Raw genomic sequence first — 23,112 nt, 5'->3', positions numbered from 1 at the left:
ATCTCCAATAAGTGTTCAATTGGTTTGAGGTCTGGTGACTGAGTCAGCCATGGCATATGGCTTACATCGTTTTCATGCTCATCAAACCATTCAGTGACCACTCATACCCTGTGGAATGTGACATTGTCATCCTATAAGAGCTTAGCATGGTAGCTAAATGAATGGCCAAAATATTGAACTGTCCTGCATTTTTAAACATGACCCTAAAGATGATAGGATGTTAATTGCTTAATTAACCCAGGAACCACACCTGTGTGGAAGCAGATACTTTGTATCCTTCATTTACTTGTGTTTTCAATATTTTGGCAGTTACCTGTATGCAAGAGAGTAGACAAAACAAACAGCGAACAGACCAAAACAAGGACAAAACTTGATGTAATGAACACTAAAACAGACTAACCAGGTCAACCCAGGACAAACCAGGTAAAACAGGCACTAAACCAGATGAAAGCTAGACTATAAACCAGGATAATCCAGTCCAAAAGTTATTTCCAAACACCACAAGGGAACAACTCTAACAATCCAGGGTGGGGGAAAAATTAAGGATGTGGTACTGGGAGATGATACTTCTCTCCCTGCTTCTTCTTTCTCTTCCTCATGGGCCCTACCTTTTTAAAAATAGCACTCAGTAATAGAGGGCCGGGATGGAAGAGGGAAAGGGGACCAGGGATCCTCAGAGGAGGGATACGCAATTTGAGTTTGGGCAGATTGCTTTTTCCCCCGCCCGGTACTGATGAGTCGTGGCTATGCACCGGTGGGGGGCTAAGCCCTCCAGCCGCCGGCGCACTGCAGAAAAGATATCATCATGATGAAATAAAGGAGAGACTCCAGAAAGATCAGCAGGGATTTCAGGTGACAGAGAGAGACGGGGAGGGATGGAGGAAGGGAAAGAGGGAAGGAAGGAGGGAGGGAAAGTAGGCATCAGAGAGACAGTATGGGCTGATTGTTGGATACGGTGGATGTAGAGGCACTGGCTCCGGTTGCTAGGGGTCATGGTAACATTGTGGGATTGAGGATTTGTGAGATTTTCGCCTAATGGGTTTCAATTTTTTGGGGGGCAGAAGTAGTGTGGATCTTATTGAACCACTTTGTTTATATGGGTGTCTATATGGGGCCTTATGTGATAGTTGTGGTACCAAAGGCTTAGTGGATTGGACCATGGAACCTGCATGGGCCACTAATACGTTTATTAAATAACCATGTTGTTATGTCACATGTTGTTGTGAGTGGCCAGTTGACCAAATCTGGACCTTCAAATGTCCTTTAAAGAGACTAGCCGGGATCTTGAAAACTGTGTTTGTATTTTTCAACCTTCCGTGTGGACTCGACTTGTCAATGTATGGCCCATACATGCTAATATCTGCAGTCTTCTCCCAGTGGAGAAAAATCCTTACATTCTAACATGACATAATTTAGTGCATGAGATCTGTGCACTTGCTCCTGTCATGTAGTGAACACACGCTCTGAAACAAGAGGGATTTCCTGGCTGCATGCTGACAATATTTTTATAACAGCGAGAATGAATCAAATACAGTACATCGATGAAATGAATTCTTCCGAAGTTAGAAAACATCAAAATTAAGGCATTCGACTGGTTAGACATATCTCTCTCAGGAGCTCATCTCTCTCTCTCCCTCTCTCACTTTCAGGAGGTGAGGGGTCGGCGGAGACTGGGCAGAAGGAGACGTCCACCTGTGACATATGCCAGTTTGGGGCGGAGTGCGATGTGGACGCTGAGGATGTATGGTAAGTAAACCTCAGGGTTAGTGCACAGCTGGTCAACTCATTCAGGAAGTTAACAGCAACAGTAGTACCAACTCAGTAGGCTTGTAGTTCGTGTCCACCCTGAGTTAGGAGGCTGGGAGGGTTTCAATCCCCAGGCGGGTCATACTAAATGTCATGGGAGGGATCTGAATCCTGGTCTCCCATGGTAGAACTCAATGTCTTGACCATTAAACCAAGTGAACATTCCCTTTCCTTGATGTTGAAGTGGCATGCAGGACTAGCTAATCACAAGAACATGAGCAGCCATGTACCCGACTCATTTCTGCTACATAAAGTCTTAAAAAATGGGAACCGATGCCTTTCTGCACAGCACTCAGCAATAAGCAAATTGATTGTGGTTAAATTAATGAAACAATGAACAAATGAATAAACAAATGAGCGAATAAGCGAATGAGTGAATGTATTTTTGTTTCTTACCACATTTATGCAACCCTTAATCCCCTTATGGGACACCGTTTAGATTTTCAGCACTTCAGTGCCACATCAGTCCACCTCTTTTAACCTTAATTCAACTCCATTGACTTCTTCAGCCCCATGGGAGGATAGGCTTTAAAGGGTGGATGGACTGAGTGCCACAGACCAAGAGAGGGAAGGTGGAAAATGTCTTTATCAGACTTAATGGCCCCGACACCTTACCTACCAACACCTGCATCCCCCTGCTCTGTACACACACACACACACACACACACACTCTCCCCATTCCAATCTGTTTGTTTGTGTTTGTGTGTGTGTGTCCTGCTTCAGTCCCGCTTCAGTGCCACAAACGTGCTTCACTCCCTCTGTTCCCATTGTTCTCTCTCTGTCTCTTACTATCATTCTCTTTTTATTTCCCCTCTCTCTTTCTTTATCTGTCTCTCACCCCCCTACTCTCTTTATCCCTCTCTCTCCTTCCCTCCCTTCCTCTTTCTGTCTGTCAGTCCTTTGGAAGGATTACTCTGAAATATGAGGCTGGGGATTATAAAAAAATCTATGTTATATTCAGCAGCACTAAAGTTTATAGCTGTGGTTTTGCACGACATGGAAGAGGCTAGGAAAGGGTGCCGAGTGGTTTAGCCACTGACTGTGTGTGCATGCACGTAATGATGTGTGTTTGTGTGGTGTGTGTCTGCTTGCGTGCACATAGGATCAAAGTCTGCGTGTATGTTTGCTTATGTGATAGAGTGTGTGTCTGCCTGTGTGCGTACCTCTGTCTGCGTTTGTGTGTGTGTGCATTCGTGTATCCGTGTGCATTTGTATGTGCATCTGTTTGTGTGTGTATTTTCATGTGTTTGTATGTGTGTACATGTGTGTGTGCATGACTGGAAGTGGCCGTTAGAGGACAGGTACACAGGAAGCCTGCAGGCAATCATTGAGTTTAGATAGAGGGTAAACCACATGGCACTGTGCAAATCAATAAGACACATCCTACTAAGAAGTGCTCCTCACACACAGGCACACCAATACATGCTCTTATTGTTCATCTCTGCTCCCTCTCTCTCCGTCTCGATATACACAGAGTTTACAAAGCATTAGGAACACCTGCTCTTTCCATGACTGACTGACCAGGTGAATCCAGGTGAAGCTATTATCCCTTATTGATGTCACTTGTTAAATCCATTTCAATCAGTGTAGATGAAAGGGAGGATACAGGTTAAAGAAGGATTTTTAAGCCTTGAGACAATTGAGACATGGATTGTGTATGTGGGACGTTCAGAGGGGGAATGGGCAAGACAAAATATTTAAATGCCTTTGAACGGGGTGTGGTAGTAGGTGCCAGGCGCACCAGTTGAGTGTGTCAAGAACAGCAACGCTGCTGGGTTTTTCACACTCAACAGTTTCCCGTGTGTATCAAGAATTGTCCACCACCCAAAGGACATCCAGCCAACTTGGCACAACTGTGGGAAGCATTGGAGTCAACATGGGCCAGCATCCCTGTGGAACACTTTCGACAGCTGTTTGAGTCCATGCCCCGACAAATTGAGGCTGTTCTGAGGGCAAAAGTGGGTGCACTCAGTATACGTTTGTGTTTGTGATTTTATTTTATTAGGATATTTTTTAGCCCACCAAGGACAAGTCTTCCAAAAGCCATGAAGAACTGTACAGACATACAGAAATGTTTAACAACAACAAAAGCAAAACACAAACACAGATCCATATCCCTATCACCTTTGTATATTATGTGTGTGTGCACACGTAGGCCAGAGAGAGGGTGTGTGTGTGTGTGTGTGTGTGTGTGTGTGTGTGTGTGTGTGGATGTGTTGACGCAGTGCAGTATTGCAGTGGTAGTGCCTATTGTGGAGAAAGTGAGAAGCTCTATTAAAAATGCATGGCCTACAGACATTATCCTTGATGACCGCCACAGATGGCCACTCGGGATGGCAAGCCTCTGAAAGCATTGCCACTTCTGGGTCTTTGTGTGTGCATTCACGTGTATGTGGTAATAATAGGTGGGGGATTGTGTATGCGTTATTTGTTTGTTTGTGAGTGCGAGAGTGTGTGTGTGCGTATAGGTCATGCATCCCATTACACAGTATGTATATCTATATTTCTATGTACGAGAGTGTTTATGTGTTTGTGATTATGTGTGTGTTTGCAGTATGCAAATTGGGCAGAGAGCGGGTATGAAGCAAGGCCAGTGCTTTCCTCATAGACGGCTCTGGGCCAGGGGAAAATAAAAAAGGAGCAGAGTATAATGACAGATTTATAATTACAGTGTCTAACGTTCAGAGCTACTCAGCAAGAACTGTCTAGGGACTGCAATTTTGGTGTAATTTCTGCTGAACATGCTCACTGAGCACTTTGGGTCACACGCACACACACACGCTAACTCATGCGCGCACATTCTCACACACTGTCGTTTCAATGAAGACCGCACACACACACACCGTCAGTCAGACAGTCAGTAAGTCAGTCAGTTATGCACATATACACATTCTCGTACATACATACAGTACCAGTCAAAAGTTTGAACACACCTACTCATTTCAGGGTTTTTCTTTATTTTTACTATATTCTACTCTGTAGAATAATAGTGAAGACATGAAAACTATGAAAGAACACATATGGAATCATGTAGTAACCAAAAAAGTGTTGTTTATGTTTATATTTATATTTTAGAATCTTCAAAGTAGCCACTCTTTGCCTTGATGCCAGCTTTGCACACTCTTGGCATTCTCTCAAGAATTCCATATGTGTTATTTCATAGTTTTGATGTCCTGACTATTATTCTACAATGTAGAAAATAGTAAAAATAAAGAAAAACCCTGGAATAAGTAGGTATGTTTAAACTTTAGACTGGTGCTGTACTTGTACACCCCCACACACACACACACTCAGATGCACATCGAGACTTTCCGACTGAGATATAAAGTGAAATTCATGGACAAAATGGAAAACAAAACAGGCAGTATCCACCACAAAGAAACAAGTTGAATCGTGCACATAAAGCAAAAACATAAACACCTACACCCACAACTACAACAGGTGCTGATTCACTGAATGACAAATCCTGAAGAACTCCAGTTCTCTATCACTCTATAATTTTTTGGGTGTGACCACTACTGATGTGTCCCACCATCCTTTGCAATAGGTGTGTGTGTAACATCGACTGCTCCCACATCAGCTTCAACCCAGTTTGCGCCTCGGATGGCCATTCCTATGACAACCCCTGCCAGGTGAAGGAGGAGTCGTGTCAGAAGCAGGAGCGGATCGAGGTCAAATACCTGGGCCACTGCCAAGGTGAGATATAGCTACTACGGTATACGAAACTTATTTCTGTATATCTTTCTTCTTCTTCTCTCTTCTCCTCTTTCTACGTTAATATTTAGTAATATAGGTCCCATTAATATTCAATGCATTTTAAAATACATTAATATTTGGTAATTTAGGCGACCAATCATTTGCAAATATAAAATGTGTGCTATAGGCATGTTTCAAACTCCTTACAACCATCAAAACCTGCTCTAGCAGAATATTGACATGGAAACATGCCTGTCCTTGAATATAATGTTAATATTCTTTATCAGCAATTGGGGCCTTTGTAATTTTCTTTTGTCCAACAATTGATCCAGTGCAAAGCAATACAACACAACCACATCAACAAAACACCATCATTATGTCTTAGAACCCAATTCATATAATGAAGCATTGGCACTATGGTTGGGTTCTCTGACAGCAACATTTGTTAGATTTTCATTGCAAATGAAGGGTTTGATTCCATATTTTTTCACATTTGCATTATGTCATCTGAAATGAAGGCTCATGGGTCCTATTCTATGTGTATTAGTTATGGCTGTTCTCATACTTTTTGAGGCTTCTGCATATTGATGCATTAACATGACACAACAACATTCAATGGCAGCCATGTTAGCTCTGATTAACAGAATGAACATTATGATCCATTTACATGGCACTTAAACATTCATTTACATTGGGAATATTAAAAAAGACTATGTAACTGATCTACAACAATATTCAAAATTCTGAAAGTTGGGCCAACTCTCTAAGTATATGGCTGGCTATATCCACTGTCCAGATGGATGGAACATCCTATATGGTTTTTGCCTCAGGCGCAAAACTGAGTCATTAGGCAAATAATTTCCATTATATTTGTCTGTTCAGTCATAAGTTAGGTTTGTCTAAATATTTTCCCACACAATGTAACCTTAATAGGCTACTGGCTGCAAACATAGGGAGGCTGCAAACAGTGGGCTGTGTCACTACGACAATAAGAATCAATCCATCCTTGACCGGGAAATGAATTGTGACAGACTTTCAATGCCCTTATTGTACGTTAAATCCTTCCCTAACGTGTATATAATCAAACTCAAAAATCTTCCCTTGATTTAACCTATCGAAAAAATCTGTAAAACCACCATAAAATGTTTCAAAAGTTGCTTCAAGACATTCTCCGGTACTGTTGTATACTTTTTAGCCAGTAGTTCTGAAAGTAGTGCTCACAAGCCAAAAGTGGCCCATGAAAATTGCGTACTACGTCACATATGTGCAGATATGTGCACCACCTGATTGCTCTCTGTCTCTCTCTCTCTGCTGTGTGTGAATCTTGCTAGCTGTCATGCAAATGGAGAGGGGCTGAAGCTCATTGGCTGGAAATCGAATTGCTAGGGGACTGGCCCACTTGGGGGAAAATGTAAGGAAAGTGGCAGAGCATATCTTCCAGGAAAACAATCGCTTTCAAACTAGGGATTTCGTGTCTAATTGAGGTAAAACAGTAATTCTGCTCATAGATTATGCATGAATGAACTACACATTGGCACATCCAGCCCAAAATGGGTTTAAAAAAAGACTTAGTAGACACCAAAGTTCCAGAGCATGTTTTTAAATGTTAAATGTCCAAAAAATAAAACTCACATTGTATACATTGTTCACCCTCTGGATACAATGTCTATGTGATATTTGCACAATATAGTTGAAACGAATAGATTATTTGTATATTTATTTATGTATTGATACTTAATTACATGTAGCGTTACTGTTTAAAACCTAATAAGGTTATTTTTTCTATTGGGTTTCTGTTGTTTGGGGTGAATATACTGTATAGCGTTTTGTCACAAAACATGATTATTAGTCTCTCTAAAATAAAATTACCTTGCAATATACACTATATATACAAAAGTATGTGGGTACCACTTCAAATTAGTGGATTCGGCTATTTCAGCCAGAACCGTTGCTGACTGGTGTATAAAATTGAGCACAAAGCCATGCAATCTCCATAGACAAACATTGGCAGTAGAATGGGTTGTATATAAGAATTTGTTCTTAACTGACTTGCCTAGTTAAATAAAGGTTTTTTAAAAAGCCTTACTGAAGAGCTCAGTGACTTTCAACGTGGCACCGTCATAGGATGCCACCTTTCTAACAAGTCAGTTCGTTGAAATCTGCCCTGCTATAGCTGTCCTGGTCAACTGTAAGTGCTGTTATTGTGAAGTGGAAACGTCTAGGAGCAACAACGGCTCAGCCACGAAGTGGTTGGCCACACATGCTCACAGAACGGGGCCACCGAGTGCTGGAGCGCGTAGCGCTTAAAAATCATCAGTCCTCGGTTGCAACACTCACTACCAAGTTCCAAACTGCCTTTGGAAGCAACGTCAGCACAAGAACTGTGCGTCAGGAGCTTTGTGAAATGTGTTTCCATGGCCGAGCAACTGCACACAAGCCTAAAATCACTGTGCGCAATCCCAAGCAATCCCAATGCATTCTCTGGAAAGATGAATCACCCTTCACCATCTAGCAGTCCAACGGACGAATTTGAATTTGGCGGACTCCAGGAGAACGCTACCTGCCCTAAGGCATAGTGCCAACTGTAAAGTTTGGTGGTGGAGGAATAATGGTCTGGGGCTTTTTTTCATGGTTCTGGCTAAGCCCCTTAGTTCTAGTGAAGGGAAATCTTAACATTACAGCATACAATGACATTCTAGACAATTCTGTGCTTCCAACTTTTTGGGGAAGGCCCTTTCCTGTTTCAGCATGACAATGCTTCAGTGTACAAAACAAGGTCCATGCAGAAATGGTTTGTCTAGATCGGTATGGAAGAACTTGACTGGCCTGCACAGAGCCCTGACCTCAACCCCACCAAGCTCCTTTGGATGAATTGGAATGCCGACTGCGAGCCAGGCCTAATCGCCCAACATCAGTGCCCGACCTCACTAATGCTCTTATGGCTGAATGGAAGCAAGTCCCCGCAGCAAGTCCCCGCAAGCCTTCGTAGAAGAGTGGAGGCAGTTACAGCAACAATGGGGGGACCAACTCCATATTAATGCTCAGATTTTGGAATGAGATGTTCTATGAGCAGGTGTTCACATACTTTTTGGTCATTTAGTATATTTCATGTCATCGTAAGATGAAAAAATAATAGCTCTATCACTTTCACAAGATGTGTCTTTATTCAATGTCAATTTATCAACTTTTCCGAAATGCAAATATTGCATTTTGGAATGAAACCCATCAAATGAATCAATAAAGGTATAATTAAATTGTATTGAGGTTTGTATTGCAATAATCAACTGACCATTAAATGGTTTGGATAATTTGCATAAGATAAATCATGATCCCTATAACACTACTATAAATAAATCTATATATTATGTTGTTTTGTTATCTTTTAATTGTTTGTTATTCATTTTATTTTGTTTAATAGAGTGCTCAGATGATATTTATTATTATAATAATTTGTATTTTAATCCTGAAAACGTTGTCCTAAATATTGTATTCCACATGATACTCTCAAAGATGAGATAATTTAACTCCTAAGTGAGGTACTGTCCTACCCTAGCTACTGGTTCAAGGTCAGTTTTGTGTTTTGAACTGTAATTCTGTCCCTAGCAAGACTCACAGAGTGCTGAACTTGGATCAGTTTGGCCTGTTAGATCACAATGAATAAAAATAGACAGCGGGGACCTGATCCTAGATCAGCAATCCTACTTAGACTGTATTATGACTGTGCCTTCTCAGGTGACATCATGACAGGGACCAAAGCCGGAGACGGACACTATGCCAGGAAAGATTACTCAGGTAGGTAGTAAAGTGTGTGTGTGTGTGTCAGATCCATGAATGACGTGAACAATGGCAGACAGTTTAATGTGTGTCCTTTTGACAAGGGCCAATATGACTCTGGTCAAAGTAATGCACTATATAGGGAAAAAGGTGCCATTTGGGACGCAGGCCAAATTGAATAACATGCCGACTATTAGCATCAGGGATGTCAGTGGTGGATAAATGTAATTTACACAGCTTTTAATCGGATCAACAGCAGTTACGCTATTATGCTAAATTACTGACACTCACCTTTACCCTTTCAATCCTATCATTTTTATCCCTAACCTTCAGTTCTTCTGTGCTGTGTGCGTGTGTGTGTGCGTGTGCGTGTGTAGAAGAGAAGCCGGACCAGAGAGGAGAGGTGGCCATAGGCTTGTACATCCCCTGTCCTGAGCACTACAAGAACTACTGTGTCCACGGAGAGTGTGAATATCCCAACATACTGTCTGTGCCATCCTGCAGGTATGCACACACAGGCCTACACACGGACGCATATGTGTGGACACACATCCCAGTACATAGTGACCAGTGTTGGGGTCGTTACTCCAAAAAAGTTTGATATTTAAGCAATAAGGCATGAGAACCCGGAGATTATCGTGTGATAACTCCCTACTTAGGGCTGATCTTAGGCCCAAGGCTAAGCTTTTTTTTAAATGGTTGCCAACATATTTGAAAAGATTAACAACATGTTTTCATTGAAAACATTAATTTAGTGAGAACATTTGTTGAAATGGAATTATGGCATTATGTCGTCATGGCAGTTTGCAGTGATTATCGTGAATACCTGACTTAAAATCTTGTAGGGGGCTTGGGCTAATGCACCTAAATGTGTGAAGTAGGATTTAAAAAATTGATACAATTGATATTTGGGTACAGGACTTGGGTCCTAACATTCTGGTTCTCCGGGAAACATGGTGAAATGGTACTGTATTTGATAAAGACATTGAAGTAAATGATTATAATGTAGTTAGATGTGGCAGATTACAGAAAGGCGGAAGAGTGGCCATATATGTAAAATCTAATTCCATGGCGTCCCAATCTTTAAATATTTCTGTTCCCAAGAAATTTGAGCTCCTGGTTGTAGATGTGTCCATAAACCAGAATAAACATGTATTTGTTACTGGGATTTACCGCCCCTCTGCTGCCATGGTTGATGCTATTGGTGATATATCCGAGTGTTTAACGCCTTTTTTGTCCTCAGAGTTGTCCTCACTTAAGTAGTACTTTCACCCTCCTGCTGTGTTCCGGTCGAATTGGACCGACTTACAAGTTTTCTCTCTAAAAAGTTCTTATTATTTTAATCTGATTGTCATAAGGTTCCATGACTTTGTCCACACAGGGCATCTGACCACACAAAATTACATTTAGATAATTTTCATTACATTTTGGGTGTTTTATTTAATTTTTGTACACCTGTGGCGTTCCCGGTCAAAAATGACCGGTCATTAGAAATGAATGGGTGAGACTACAATTAGTGTATATAATTGAGTTCAGGCACATCTCTGCTCATCAGATGGACACACTTCCTCTCCCAGATCCCGACATCCCCACATGCATGTGTGTTTGACCACACACACGCACACACACACACACACACACACACACACACACACACACACACACACACACGGGAACCTTTCCACAATAGAATCTTTCCCCCACGGGAACCACACCTGTTGGCATTCTCACAAACAATTGCAACATTGTTTCAATATTATACAGAACTTTTCTCGCAGCTCTGGTATATAAAGCTTTTTTAAGGCCTTGCTTACAATTCATTCTGTGGCAGCACAATGACCAAACAATATACTGTATGTGAGGCTCTTGATCATATCTTTGATCATGACACTGGTGAGGAGAGTCCTTGTTAAACTTTGACACAAGTAGTCTGTGATAAATAAAACAATATGTTTCTTCTGAGTATTTGTCAAAATAATCCATACAGTAGTCAAAATGATCCATAAATTATGCTTTTTTTAACTCAAAGATGAGTTGTATGAGCTCAGGTCAATGAGTCCTACAGGCCATAAATAGCAAATGGAAGTTCAAAACTTGTAATATTCACAAGAACTTAAGTTGATAAAAAGATCTAACACAACATTAGGTGATAGTATGTGTATTATTATGGATTTATAATCAGCTATAATGGGGCGGTCATTTTGGACCGGGAACACAGAATTAAAAAACATGAAACGAACACAACAGGAGGGTTAAAGTTTTTTACTTAATTATTTTATTTTACACCACTTCTAATAACTCTCATCAATATTTCTCTAGTGGAGTGTTAGCATATATCTCAGTGATCATTGTCCCATAGTATATATTACAGATATGAAACAGAAAAATACTAATCTTTGTTTAATTAGGTTAAGATGTTACGGTACGTGAATGAGGACCCAAAAGCGAATTAACTTAAACAGAGCTTCTTTAATTACCAAACATAGGTAGGCTCAGACGGACCGGCAGATTCCGACAGGACAAGACAAGGTTACAGCAAACATGACGACAGTCTGGTTCAGGCATGAAACACAACAAACAAGAATCCGACAAAGACAGGAGCAGAAACAGAGAGAGATATAGGGACCTAATCAGAGGGAAAAAGGGAACAGGTGGGAAACGGGGTGAATGGGTAGTTAGGAGGAGACAAGGAACAGCTGGGGGAAAGCGGGGGAGAAAAGGTAACCTAATAACGACCAGCAGAGGGAGACAGGGTGAAGGGAAAGGACAGAGACAAGACACAACATGACAGTACATGACAGTACCCCCCCACTCACCGAGCGCCTCCTGGCGCACTCGAGGAGGAAACCTGGCGGCAACGGAGGAAATCCTCGATCAGCGCACGGTCCAGCACGTCCCGAGAGGGAACCCAACTCCTCTCCTCAGGACCGTACCCCTCCCAATCTACGAGGTACTGGTGACCACGGCCCCGAGGACGCATGTCCAAAATTCTACGGACCCTGTAGATGGGTGCGCCCTCGACAAGGATGGGGGGGGGGGGGGGGGGAAGACGAGCGGGGGCGCGAAGGACGGGCTTGATGCAGGAGACATGGAAGACCGGGTGGACGCGACGAAGGTATCGCGGAAGAAGAAGTCGAACTGCGACAGGATTAATGACCCGAGAAATACGGAACGGACCAATGAACCGCGGGGTCAACTTGCGAGAAGCCGTCTTAAGGGGAAGGTTCTGAGTGGAGAGCCAAACTCTCTGACCGCGACAATATCTAGGACTCTTAGTTCTACGCTTATTAGCAGCCCTCACAGTCTGCGTCCTATAACGGCAAAGTGCAGACCTGACCCTCTTCCAGGTGCGCTCGCAACGTTGGACAAAAGCCTGAGCGGAGGGGACGCTGGACTCGGCGAACTGAGATGAGAACAGCGGAGGCTGGTACCCGAGGCTACTCTGAAAAGGAGATAGCCCGGTCGCAGACGAAGGAAGCGAGTTGTGGGCGTATTCTGCCCAGGGGAGCTGTTCTGACCAAGACGCAGGGTTACGAAAAGAAAGACTGCGTAAGATGCGACCAATAGTCTGATTGGCCCGTTCTGCTTGACCGTTAGACTGGGGGTGAAAGCCGGAAGAGAGACTGACGGAAGCCCCAATCAAACGGCAAAACTCCCTCCAAAATTGAGACGTGAATTGCGGACCTCTGTCCGAAACGACGTCTGACGGAAGGCCATGAATTCTGAAAACATTCTCGACGATGATTTGTGCCGTCTCTTTAGCAGAAGGAAGCTTAGCAAGGGGAATGAAATGAGCCGCCTTAGAGAACCTATCGACAACCGTAAGAATAACAGTCTTCCCCGCTGACGAAGGCAGTCCGGTGACAAAATCTAAGGCGATGTGAGACCACGGTCGAGAGGGAATAGGAAGCGGCCTGAGACGGCCGGCAGGAGGAGAGTTACCGGACTTAGTCTGCGCGCAGACCGAACAAGCAGCCACGAAACGACGCGTGTCATGCTCCCGGGTGGGCCACCAAAAACGCTGGCGAATGGAAGCAAGCGTACCCCGAACGCCAGGGTGGCCGGCTAACTTGGCAGAGTGAGCCCACTGAAGAACGGCCAGACGAGTAGGAACGGGAACGAAAAGAAGGTTCCTAGGACAAGCGCGCGGCGACGGAGTGTGAGTGAGCGCTTGTTTTACCTGCCTCTCAATTCCCCAGACAGTCAACCCGACAACACGCCCCTCAGGGAGAATCCCCTCGGGGTCAGTGGAGGCTACTGAAGAACTGAAGAGACGAGACAAAGCATCAGGCTTGGTGTTCTTAGAGCCCGGACGATAAGAAATCACGAACTCGAAACGAGCGAAAAACAGCGCCCAACGCGCCTGACGCGCATTAAGTCGTTTGGCAGAACGGATGTACTCAAGGTTCCTATGGTCAGTCCAAACGACAAAAGGAACGGTCGCCCCCTCCAACCACTGTCGCCATTCGCCTAGGGCTAACCGGATGGCGAGCAGTTCGCGGTTACCCACATCATAGTTACGTTCCGACGGCGACAGGCGATGAGAAAAATACGCGCATGGGTGGACCTTGTCGTCAGAGAGGGAGCGCTGAGAAAGAATGGCTCCCACGCCCACCTCTGACGCGTCAACCTCGACAACGAACTGTCTAGAGACGTCAGGTGTAACAAGGATAGGAGCGGATGTAAAACGATTCTTGAGGAGATCAAAAGCTCCCTGGGCGGAAACGGACCACTTAAAGCACGTCTTGACAGAAGTAAGGGCTGTGAGAGGAGCTGCCACCTGACCGAAATTACGGATGAAACGACGATAGAAGTTCGCGAAGCCGAGAAAGCGCTGCAGGTCGACGCGTGACTTAGGGACGGGCCAATCAATGACAGCTTGGACCTTAGCGGGATCCATCTTAATGCCTTCAGCGGAAATAACAGAACCGAGAAATGTGACGGAGGAGGCATGAAAAGTGCACTTCTCAGCCTTCACAAAAAGACAATTCTCTAAAAGGCGCTGGAGGACACGTCGAACGTGCTGAACATGAATCTGGAGTGACGGTGAAAAAATCAGGATATCGTCAAGGTAAACGAAAACAAAGATGTTCAGCATGTCTCTCAGGACATCATTGACTAATGCCTGAAAGACAGCTGGAGCGTTAGCGAGGCCGAAAGGAAGAAGCCGGTATTCAAAGTGCCCTAACGGAGTGTTAAACGCCGTCTTCCACTCGTCCCCCTCCCTGATGCGCACGAGATGGTAAGCGTTACGAAGGTCCAACTTAGTGAAAAACATGGCTCCCTGCAGGATCTCGAAGGCTGAAGACATAAGAGGAAGCGGATAACGATTCTTCACTGTTATGTCATTCAGCCCTCGATAATCTATGCAGGGGCGCAGAGACCCGTCCTTCTTCTTGACAAAAAAAAACCCCGCTCCGGCGGGAGAGGAGGAGGGGACTATGGTACCGGCGTCAAGAGCTACAGACAAATAATCTTCGAGAGCCTTACGTTCGGGAGCCGACAGAGAGTATAGTCTACCCCGGGGGGGGGTGGTTCCCGGAAGGAGATCAATACTACAATCATACGACCGGTGTGGAGGAAGAGAGGTGGCCCTGGACCGACTGAACACCGTGCGCAGATCGTGATATTCCTCCGGCACCACTGTCAAATCACCAGGCTCCTCCTGTGAAGAAGAGACAGAGGAAACAGGAGGGATAGCAGACATTAAACATTTCACATGACAAGAGACGTTCCAGGAGAGGATAGAATTACTAGACCAATTAATGGAAGGATTATGACAAACTAGCCAGGGATGGCCCAAAACAACAGGTGTAAAAGGTGAACGAAAAATTAAAAAAGAAATGGTTTCACTATGATTACCAGAAACAGTGAGGGTTAAAGGTAGCGTCTCACGCTGAATCCTGGGGAGAGGACTACCATCCAGGGCGAACAAGGCCGTGGGCTCCTTTAACTGTCTGAGAGGAATGTCATGTTCCCGAGCCCAGGTCTCGTCCATAAAACAGCCCTCCGCCCCAGAGTCTATTAAGGCACTGCAGGAAGCTGACGAAATGACCAGCGGAACCGCAATAGAGACAGAGGCGGTTGGTGATTCTCCGTTCCCTCTCCTTAGTCGAGATGCGGATACCTCCCAGCTGCATGGGCTCAGCACCCGAGCCGGCAGAGGAAGATGGTAGTGATGCGGAGAGGGGGGCGACGGAGAGCGCGAGCTCCTTTCCACGAGCTCGGTGACGAAGATCAACCCGTCGCTCAATGCGAATAGCGAGTTCAATCAAGGAATCCACGCTGGAAGGAACCTCCCGGGAGAGAATCTCATCCTTTACCTCTGCGCGGAGACCCTCCAGAAGACGAGCGAGCAAGGCCGGCTCGTTCCAGCCACTGGAGACAGCAAGAGTGCGAAACTCAATAGAGTAGTCTGTTATGGATCGATTGCCTTGACATAGGGAAGACAGGGCCCTGGAAGCCTCCTCCCCAAAAACAGATCGATCAAAAACCCGTATCATCTCCTCCTTAAAGTCCTGATACTGGTTAGTACACTCAGCCCTTGCCTCCCAGATTGCCGTGCCCCACTCACGAGCCCGTCCAATAAGGAGAGATATGACGTAGGCGAAACGAGCAGTGCTCCTGGAGTAAGTGTTGGGCTGGAGAGAAAACACAATATCACACTGGGTGAGGAACGAGCGGCATTCAGTGGGCTCCCCAGAGTAACACGGCGGGTTATTGATTCTGGGCTCCGGAGATTCGAAAGCCCTGGAAGTGGCCGGTGGATCGAGGCGGAGATGGTGAACCTGTTCTGTGAGGTTGGAGACTTGGGTGGCCAGGGTCTCAACGGCATGTCGAGCAGCAGACACTTCCTGCTCGTGTCTGCCTAGCATCGCTCCCTGGATCCCGACGGCTGAGTGGAGAGGATCCGAAGTCGCTGGGTCCATTCTTGGTCGGATTCTTCTGTTACGGTACGTGAATGAGGACCCAAAAGCGAATTAACTTAAACAGAGCTTCTTTAATTACCAAACATAGGTAGGCTCAGACGGACCGGCAGATTCCGACAGGACAAGACAAGGTTACAGCAAACATGACGACAGTCTGGTTCAGGCATGAAACACAACAAACAAGAATCCGACAAAGACAGGAGCAGAAACAGAGAGAGATATAGGGACCTAATCAGAGGGAAAAAGGGAACAGGTGGGAAACGGGGTGAATGGGTAGTTAGGAGGAGACAAGGAACAGCTGGGGGAAAGCGGGGGAGAAAAGGTAACCTAATAACGACCAGCAGAGGGAGACAGGGTGAAGGGAAAGGACAGAGACAAGACACAACATGACAGTACATGACATAAGAAGAGACATTTTAAAAAGTTTTCTCCTCAAGGGTTTCTACATGACACGTTCCACTCTGATTTAGCCACTATCTCCTGTATTCCTGATCTTGAGTTGGCTCTAGAACATTTCTCCATATATATTTCTCTGGCAGATAAACACGCTCCTTTTAAACAATTTAGAGTGAAAGATAGATCTAACCCTTGGTTTTCTTTTGAGCTATCTGAGCTCATTCAGATGGGAAATCAGGCCTGGGCCAAAGCAAGGAAAACTGACTGTAGTGGACTGTCGATCTTTCAGACAATTGAGAAACAGATGTATTAAGAAAGCTAAATCAAGCTCATTTTTAAGCTCTATCTATGACTCTGCTGGTGATCCTTCTAGATTTTGGAAAACAGTAAATGTCGTGAAGCGGACACATTTCTCTTCTTCCTCTGGCAAAGCAAGTTCTGTCTGACTCTGGCATCATAACTGAGAATAATGGAATAAGTGATGCTTTTAATCATAATTTTATCTCGGCAGGCTTTTTATTTGAGGAAAACAGTGGTTTAATTGACCCTGGTTAGTCAATCGACTGCTCTTCCCTCTGCCAGCCTCTAGTTGACTCAACGGTTAACCCGTCATCTTCTAGTGAATCTTTGTTTTAATTTGAACAATTTACTATCTGTGATGTGCTAGATGCCTTGATGTAAAGAAAATACACTGGGACTGATATGCTTTATCCATTTTTGCTGCACCTCTCTGCCCCCCTGATTGCTGAATCATTAACACATATTTTTTACGGTTACATCTGGCACTATCCCCAAGGTTTGGAAGGCGGCCCATGTACCCCCCCTTGACAAAGCTGGTGGCCCTATGTATGTATACTAAATGTACATCAGTCTGGTTTTAGTCCAGGTCATAGCACTCACTGCTGCATTCCTAGTTATAAATGATGTGGTTAACTGTATGGATAAAAGGCAATATTGTGCTGCCCTCTTCATTGACCTGTCAAAGACTTTCAATACTGTTGATCACTCATTGCTAATTCAGAGCCTTTCCTCAATTGTTCTAGGCTGCATGTAAATGGTTTAAAAATTACTTGACAAATAGAACTCAATGTGTATGTACTGATGTTGTTAAATCATGTTTCCTGGATATTACGAAAGGTGTCCGTCCTGCAGGGGTAAATTTTTGGTCCTGTACTTTTTACTGTTTACATGTCTGTAAAAAACTGTAACCTGCATTTATATGCCATGTACTGTTGTGTATGCTATTGCCCCACGGTTACCTTCATTGTATTACAGAAAAACTTTATTGACTTGACATTTGTATTGAATACAGGTAAAACAAAGTATATTTTGTTCTCTAGAGTGCATAAAAATAACTGATGATATAATTATGTTCTTTGGTCGGTGTCCATATTGATTGTGTCCCTGCTTACAAAAATCTGGGCATCTGAATAGATGAAAAGCAGTCTTTTGGGGCTTTTGGGGTTCGAACCCAGGCTGTGTCACAACCGGCCGTGACCAGGAGACCCATAGGGTAGCACACAATTGGCCGGGGGGGGGCTTTACTTGGCTCATCGCGCTCTAGCGACACCTTATGGTGGGCCGGGCGCCTGCAAAGCTTGCATTTTGATGTGGGTATTTTCTGTCCTTTATGTAATTCAAGGTTCACCTGAGAAAGAGACCTTGGTCTCAGTATAATTCCCTGATAAAATAAAGGCTAAATACAAATAAATAAAATAAATAAACTCCCTTCTATCAACCAATCAGCATCAATGCAATGTCAACGTTACATTACCGTGGATAAGGGCAGCGTTTCCTCCACTACATACCCAGCCACAAGCTTGTTCAGCTCTCCCTGGGTTACAGGCTGTCTTCCTGAACGATTAAAAGGTAGCCTAGGTTGTTTTTCGATGAGGTAGGCCTACAGTCATCTTTAGCAGCAGTAGTCAGGCCTCGGGGCTCTAATATTATGTTATATTACTAATTACCGCAAAATGTCATATTATTAGTGTAATGTATTACTTTGTAATGCATTACCCCCAACACTGATAGTGACACACACACAACCTCACCCCCCCCCCCCCCCCCACCTACACACACACACACACACGCTGACACATACACACACAAGACATATACCTATAATTACTAACCCACACAAAAACCCCCCTCCCTCCCTCCCCACACACATACACCCCTGATCACCTGTGCCCCGTCCAGCCCTCTGGGTGAGTAATAGGCCCATGGCCAGGCCAAGCCCATTAACCTGTGAGGTCAGTGGGATTGTGCTGCGGTCACAGCCAAAGGGCTTTAGCCTCTTCTCATCTCTCCCCTCACAGAAACATGGCTCTACCCCCTAGCTCTTCAAGCCTACATGCCCTGCATAGTGAATAGTGGTGATAGTTGAATGGGAAAAATAGGGGAAGGTCTCTGGCACCACCAGCTGTATGGAGGAGGTAGTGTTTTGATGAATGGGAGTGTTGATTTAGGATCAGTTTTGTGATTGCATGGACAGGGGGGAACTGATCCTCGATCAGCACTTCTACTTTGAGATGTTTGATAAATACTCCCCCTGTTCAAGGTTTGAGGTAGAAGTTGATCTTTTACCTCTGATCGAGGATCAGTTTATCCAAATGACAATTCCTAATCTTAACCATTAAGGAGAAAATTGCCAAACTGATCTTATATCAGTGTCTACGGACCACTTCATCCTTCTCCATTGGAATAACTGTGAGCGGACAGAGAGTTTGCTCTCAGTACACCTGTCCACTGCATCATGATGAAAGATATGTGAGGAAAGAGAAAAGGGAGTGGGAGGGAGATGGTAAGGTTGAGTAAAGGAGAGGTGGAAATAGAAGGGAGCGAGTGAAGAGAGGTGAGAGAGAGAAGATATAAGAGAAGGAGCGAGAGAGAAATAGCTAAGGTTGAGGGGATAAAAGAGTAGTCTGACTTTCGCTCACCCTCATGTGTCCCACTGAGAAATGACCCACTGAGAATGTGTGTGTGTGTGTGTGTGTGTGTGTGTGTGTGTGTGTGTGTGTGTGTGTGTGTGTGTGTGTGTGTGTGTGTGTGTGTGTGTGTGTGTGTGTGTGTGTGTGTGTGTGTGTGTGTGTCTGTACAGAGCAGCGGGATGCAGGTGTTGGTGGATAACAACCTCCCCAGAGAAAGAGAGATTTGGAGAGATGGACATACTGATTAAAATATACCGCTTTTAGCCCCCCCCCAACACACATACTCACAACTACCGCATTCAGATATAATGCACACGTACAGTTACTTCAAGCACTAATTTAAAGACACACATTAGCCTGTACACTGTGGTGACCTCAAATGCAAACACAAACACCACACATGTATCATGTGCACAAACTAACATCAACCTTTGTGTATGTGCTTATTTGTGTGTGTGTGTTTGTTTGTTTGTTTGTTTGTGTGTGCGTGTGAGTGTCTGTCAGCTGTCACTCAGGCTTCAGCGGGCCCCAGTGTGAAACTAAGGAGTACAATGTGCTCTACGTGGTCCCCGGCTCTGGCAAGCTGCGCTACGTCCTCATCGCCTCCATCATCGGAGCTCTGCAGGTGGCCATCATCTGTGTGGTGGTGCTCTGTATTACCAGGTAGGACACACACACAAACATGCATACACACACAGTACACACATGCAGGTACACACATACAAGCACACATACACATTGTGCAATCACACACACACATACACAAACGTATGTGAATAAGCATATGCATTATGCCAGTGCTTCTTAACCTAAGGTTGTACCCTTGGGGTACCTAGGCTAGCCACAGGTGGTACTTGGAAAGACCCATAAGAACATTGGCCTAATGATCAGGTTCACACAAGGGGGTACTTTGGGCAGAGCAAAATTAGATTGGGGGTTGAGAACCACTACATTACGCAACCATATGTGTAAACTCTCACATGCTGTGCATACACACTGTGATGAACAGTGAGGTGTTGGGTTGAGCGTGCAGAGATTAACACAGACAAAGGGAGGTTTTAGTACGCATGTTTGAAAAACATAATTCCACTTTGACATTATGGGGTATTGTGTGTAGGCCAGTGACCAAAAATCTGAATTTAATCCATTTTAAATTCAGGCTGCAACACAACAAATGTGGGGTGTGAAAACTTTCTGAAGGCACTGTGTGTGCGTTCACATCCACTTCTACAGAGGACTACATACACAAACAGAAATCCATTTTCCACATTGGGGATGTCATGATGAGAGGTAGTGCATCATAGGGGGTTACGTTCTGGTGCTGCGGAGGGAACCCCTCAACTGAAGCTAGCCAACTAACTACCAGCTTCAGCAAAACATTGCTAGCGGTCTTCAGCTAACCGGTCATCAGCTAACCTTTAGCTCGGAAAGCTCTCGCCAGTTCGAACAACGCGACTAACCAGAGCATAACGGACCTATTTATTTTTTTTATTTTTATTTTTCATCCCCGGATTCCCACCGCAAACTGAACATTTTGAGCTCCTGGGCTACAATATCCGGACCCACGACCGGTCCATCGATGTCACCGCATGAAGAGGAATAAACAGACTCCCCCCATCGCGACGTCCCCAAAGGCTAACTCTCTAGCCCTTGCTATCTCCTTGCTTGCAAATTCGGCCTGCTAACTGCTAGCTTGTTTAGCCCGGTCCGCTAACTGCTACCGTGTTTAGCACCGGCCTACTAACTGTTAGCTTGTTAGCACAGGCCTGCTAACCGTCTGAATCGCCGCGTCCCAAACACTCACTGAACCCATATTTACTTTCTATCCCTTTTCGATTTTTAATTTGTTTATACCTTCCGGTAACCTGCCTTACCCAATGTGATACGGAACCGCTATTATTTTTACATTTTTAGAACACACTCAAGAACCTCCAGAAGCTAACCAGCTAACTGGCTACAAGCTATTTAGTCATTGTTAGTTTTCTAACCTGGATAACACTCGCCAGTCCAGCTTCCCTGCCCCATCCACCGCTGCCCCCTGGACACTGATCACTTGGCTACATAGCTGATGCATGCTGGACTGTCCATTAATCACGGTAATCCATTCTGCTTGTTTATGTTTTATCTGTCGGCCCCAGCCGCACTCAGGCTCTGTGTGTAGTTAATCCGACCCTCTCTGCCTAGTCAATCGCCATTCTACCTGCTGTTGTTGTGCTAGCTGATTAGCTGTTGTTGTCTCACCTACTGTTTTAGCTAGCTCTCCCAATTCAACACCTGTGATTACTGTATGCCTCGCTGTATGTCTCTCTCAAATGTCAATATGCCTTGTATACTGTTGTGCAGGTTAGTTATCATTTTTTTAGTTTACAATGGAGCCCCTAGTTCCACTCTTTATACCCCTGATTTCTCCTTTGTCCCACCCCCCACACATGCGGTGACCTCACCCATTACAACCAGCATGTCCAGAGATACAACCTCTCTCATCATCACCCAGTGCCTGGGCTTACCTCCGCTGTACCCGCACCCCACCATACCCCTGTTTGCGCATTATGCCCTGAATATATTCTACCATGCCCAGAAACCTGCTCCTCTTATTCTCTGTCCCCAACGCCCTAGGCGACCAGTTTTGATAGCCTTCAGCCGCACCCTCATACTACTCCTCTGTTCCGCGGGTGATGTGGAGGTAAACCCAGGCCCTGCATGTCCCCAGGCACCCTCATTTGTTGACTTCTGTGATCGAAAAAGCCTTGGTTTCATGCATGTCAACATCAGAAGCCTCCTCCCTAAGTTTGTCTTACTCACTGCTCTAGCACACTCTGCTAACCCTGATGTCCTTGCCGTGTCTGAATCCTGGCTCAGGAAGGCCACCAAAAATTCTGAGATTTCCATACCCAACTATAACATCTTCCGTCAAGATAGAACTGCCAAAGGGGGAGGAGTTGCAGTCTACTGCAGAGATAGCCTGCAAAGTAATGTCATACTTTCCAGGTCCATACCCAAACAGTTCGAACTACTAATTTTGAAAATTACTCTCTCCAGAAATAAGTCTCTCACTGTTGCCGCCTGCTACCGACCCCCCTCAGCTCCCAGCTGTGCCCTGGACACCATTTGTGAATTGATCGCCCCCCATCTAGCTTCAGAGTTTGTTCTGTTAGGTGACCTAAACTGAGATATGCTTAACACCCCGGCAGTCCTACAATCTAAGCTAGATGCCCTCAATCTCACTCAAATCATCAAGGAACCCACCAGGTACAACCCTAACTCTGTAAACAAGGGCACCCTCATAGACGTCATCCTGACCAACTGGCCCTCCAAATACACCTCCGCTGTCTTCAACCAGGATCTCAGCGATCACTGCCTCATTGCCTGTATCCGCTACGGAGCCGCAGTCAAACGACCACCCCTCATCACTGTCAAACGCTCCCTAAAACACTTCTGTGAGCAGGCCTTTCTAATCGACCTGGCCCGGGTATCCTGGAAGGACATTGACCTCATCCCGTCAGTTGAGGATGCCTGGTCTTTCTTTAAAAGTAACTTCCTCACCATTTTAGATAAGCATGCTCCATTCAAAAAATGCAGAA

General features: G+C 44.9%; 1 protein-coding gene across 1 annotated transcript in view; it reads left to right on the top strand.

Moving 5' to 3' along the window:
- LOC139380237 (tomoregulin-2-like) overlaps window positions 1–23,112 on the top strand; it is a 154,317-nt gene that overhangs the window by 123,487 nt on the left and 7,718 nt on the right. Inside the window, exons 5-9 of the mRNA XM_071122772.1 lie at window positions 1,650–1,746; window positions 5,354–5,502; window positions 9,235–9,294; window positions 9,654–9,780; window positions 20,036–20,194. Of these exons, the coding sequence (XP_070978873.1) occupies window positions 1,650–1,746; window positions 5,354–5,502; window positions 9,235–9,294; window positions 9,654–9,780; window positions 20,036–20,194 (592 nt within the window). The remainder of the gene's footprint in view (window positions 1–1,649; window positions 1,747–5,353; window positions 5,503–9,234; window positions 9,295–9,653; window positions 9,781–20,035; window positions 20,195–23,112) is intronic.

This window comes from Oncorhynchus clarkii, chromosome 22, assembly GCF_045791955.1.
Source record: "Oncorhynchus clarkii lewisi isolate Uvic-CL-2024 chromosome 22, UVic_Ocla_1.0, whole genome shotgun sequence".
NCBI classification, from domain to species: domain Eukaryota; kingdom Metazoa; phylum Chordata; class Actinopteri; order Salmoniformes; family Salmonidae; genus Oncorhynchus; species Oncorhynchus clarkii.
This window is presented reverse-complemented; position numbering and strand designations above follow the sequence as displayed.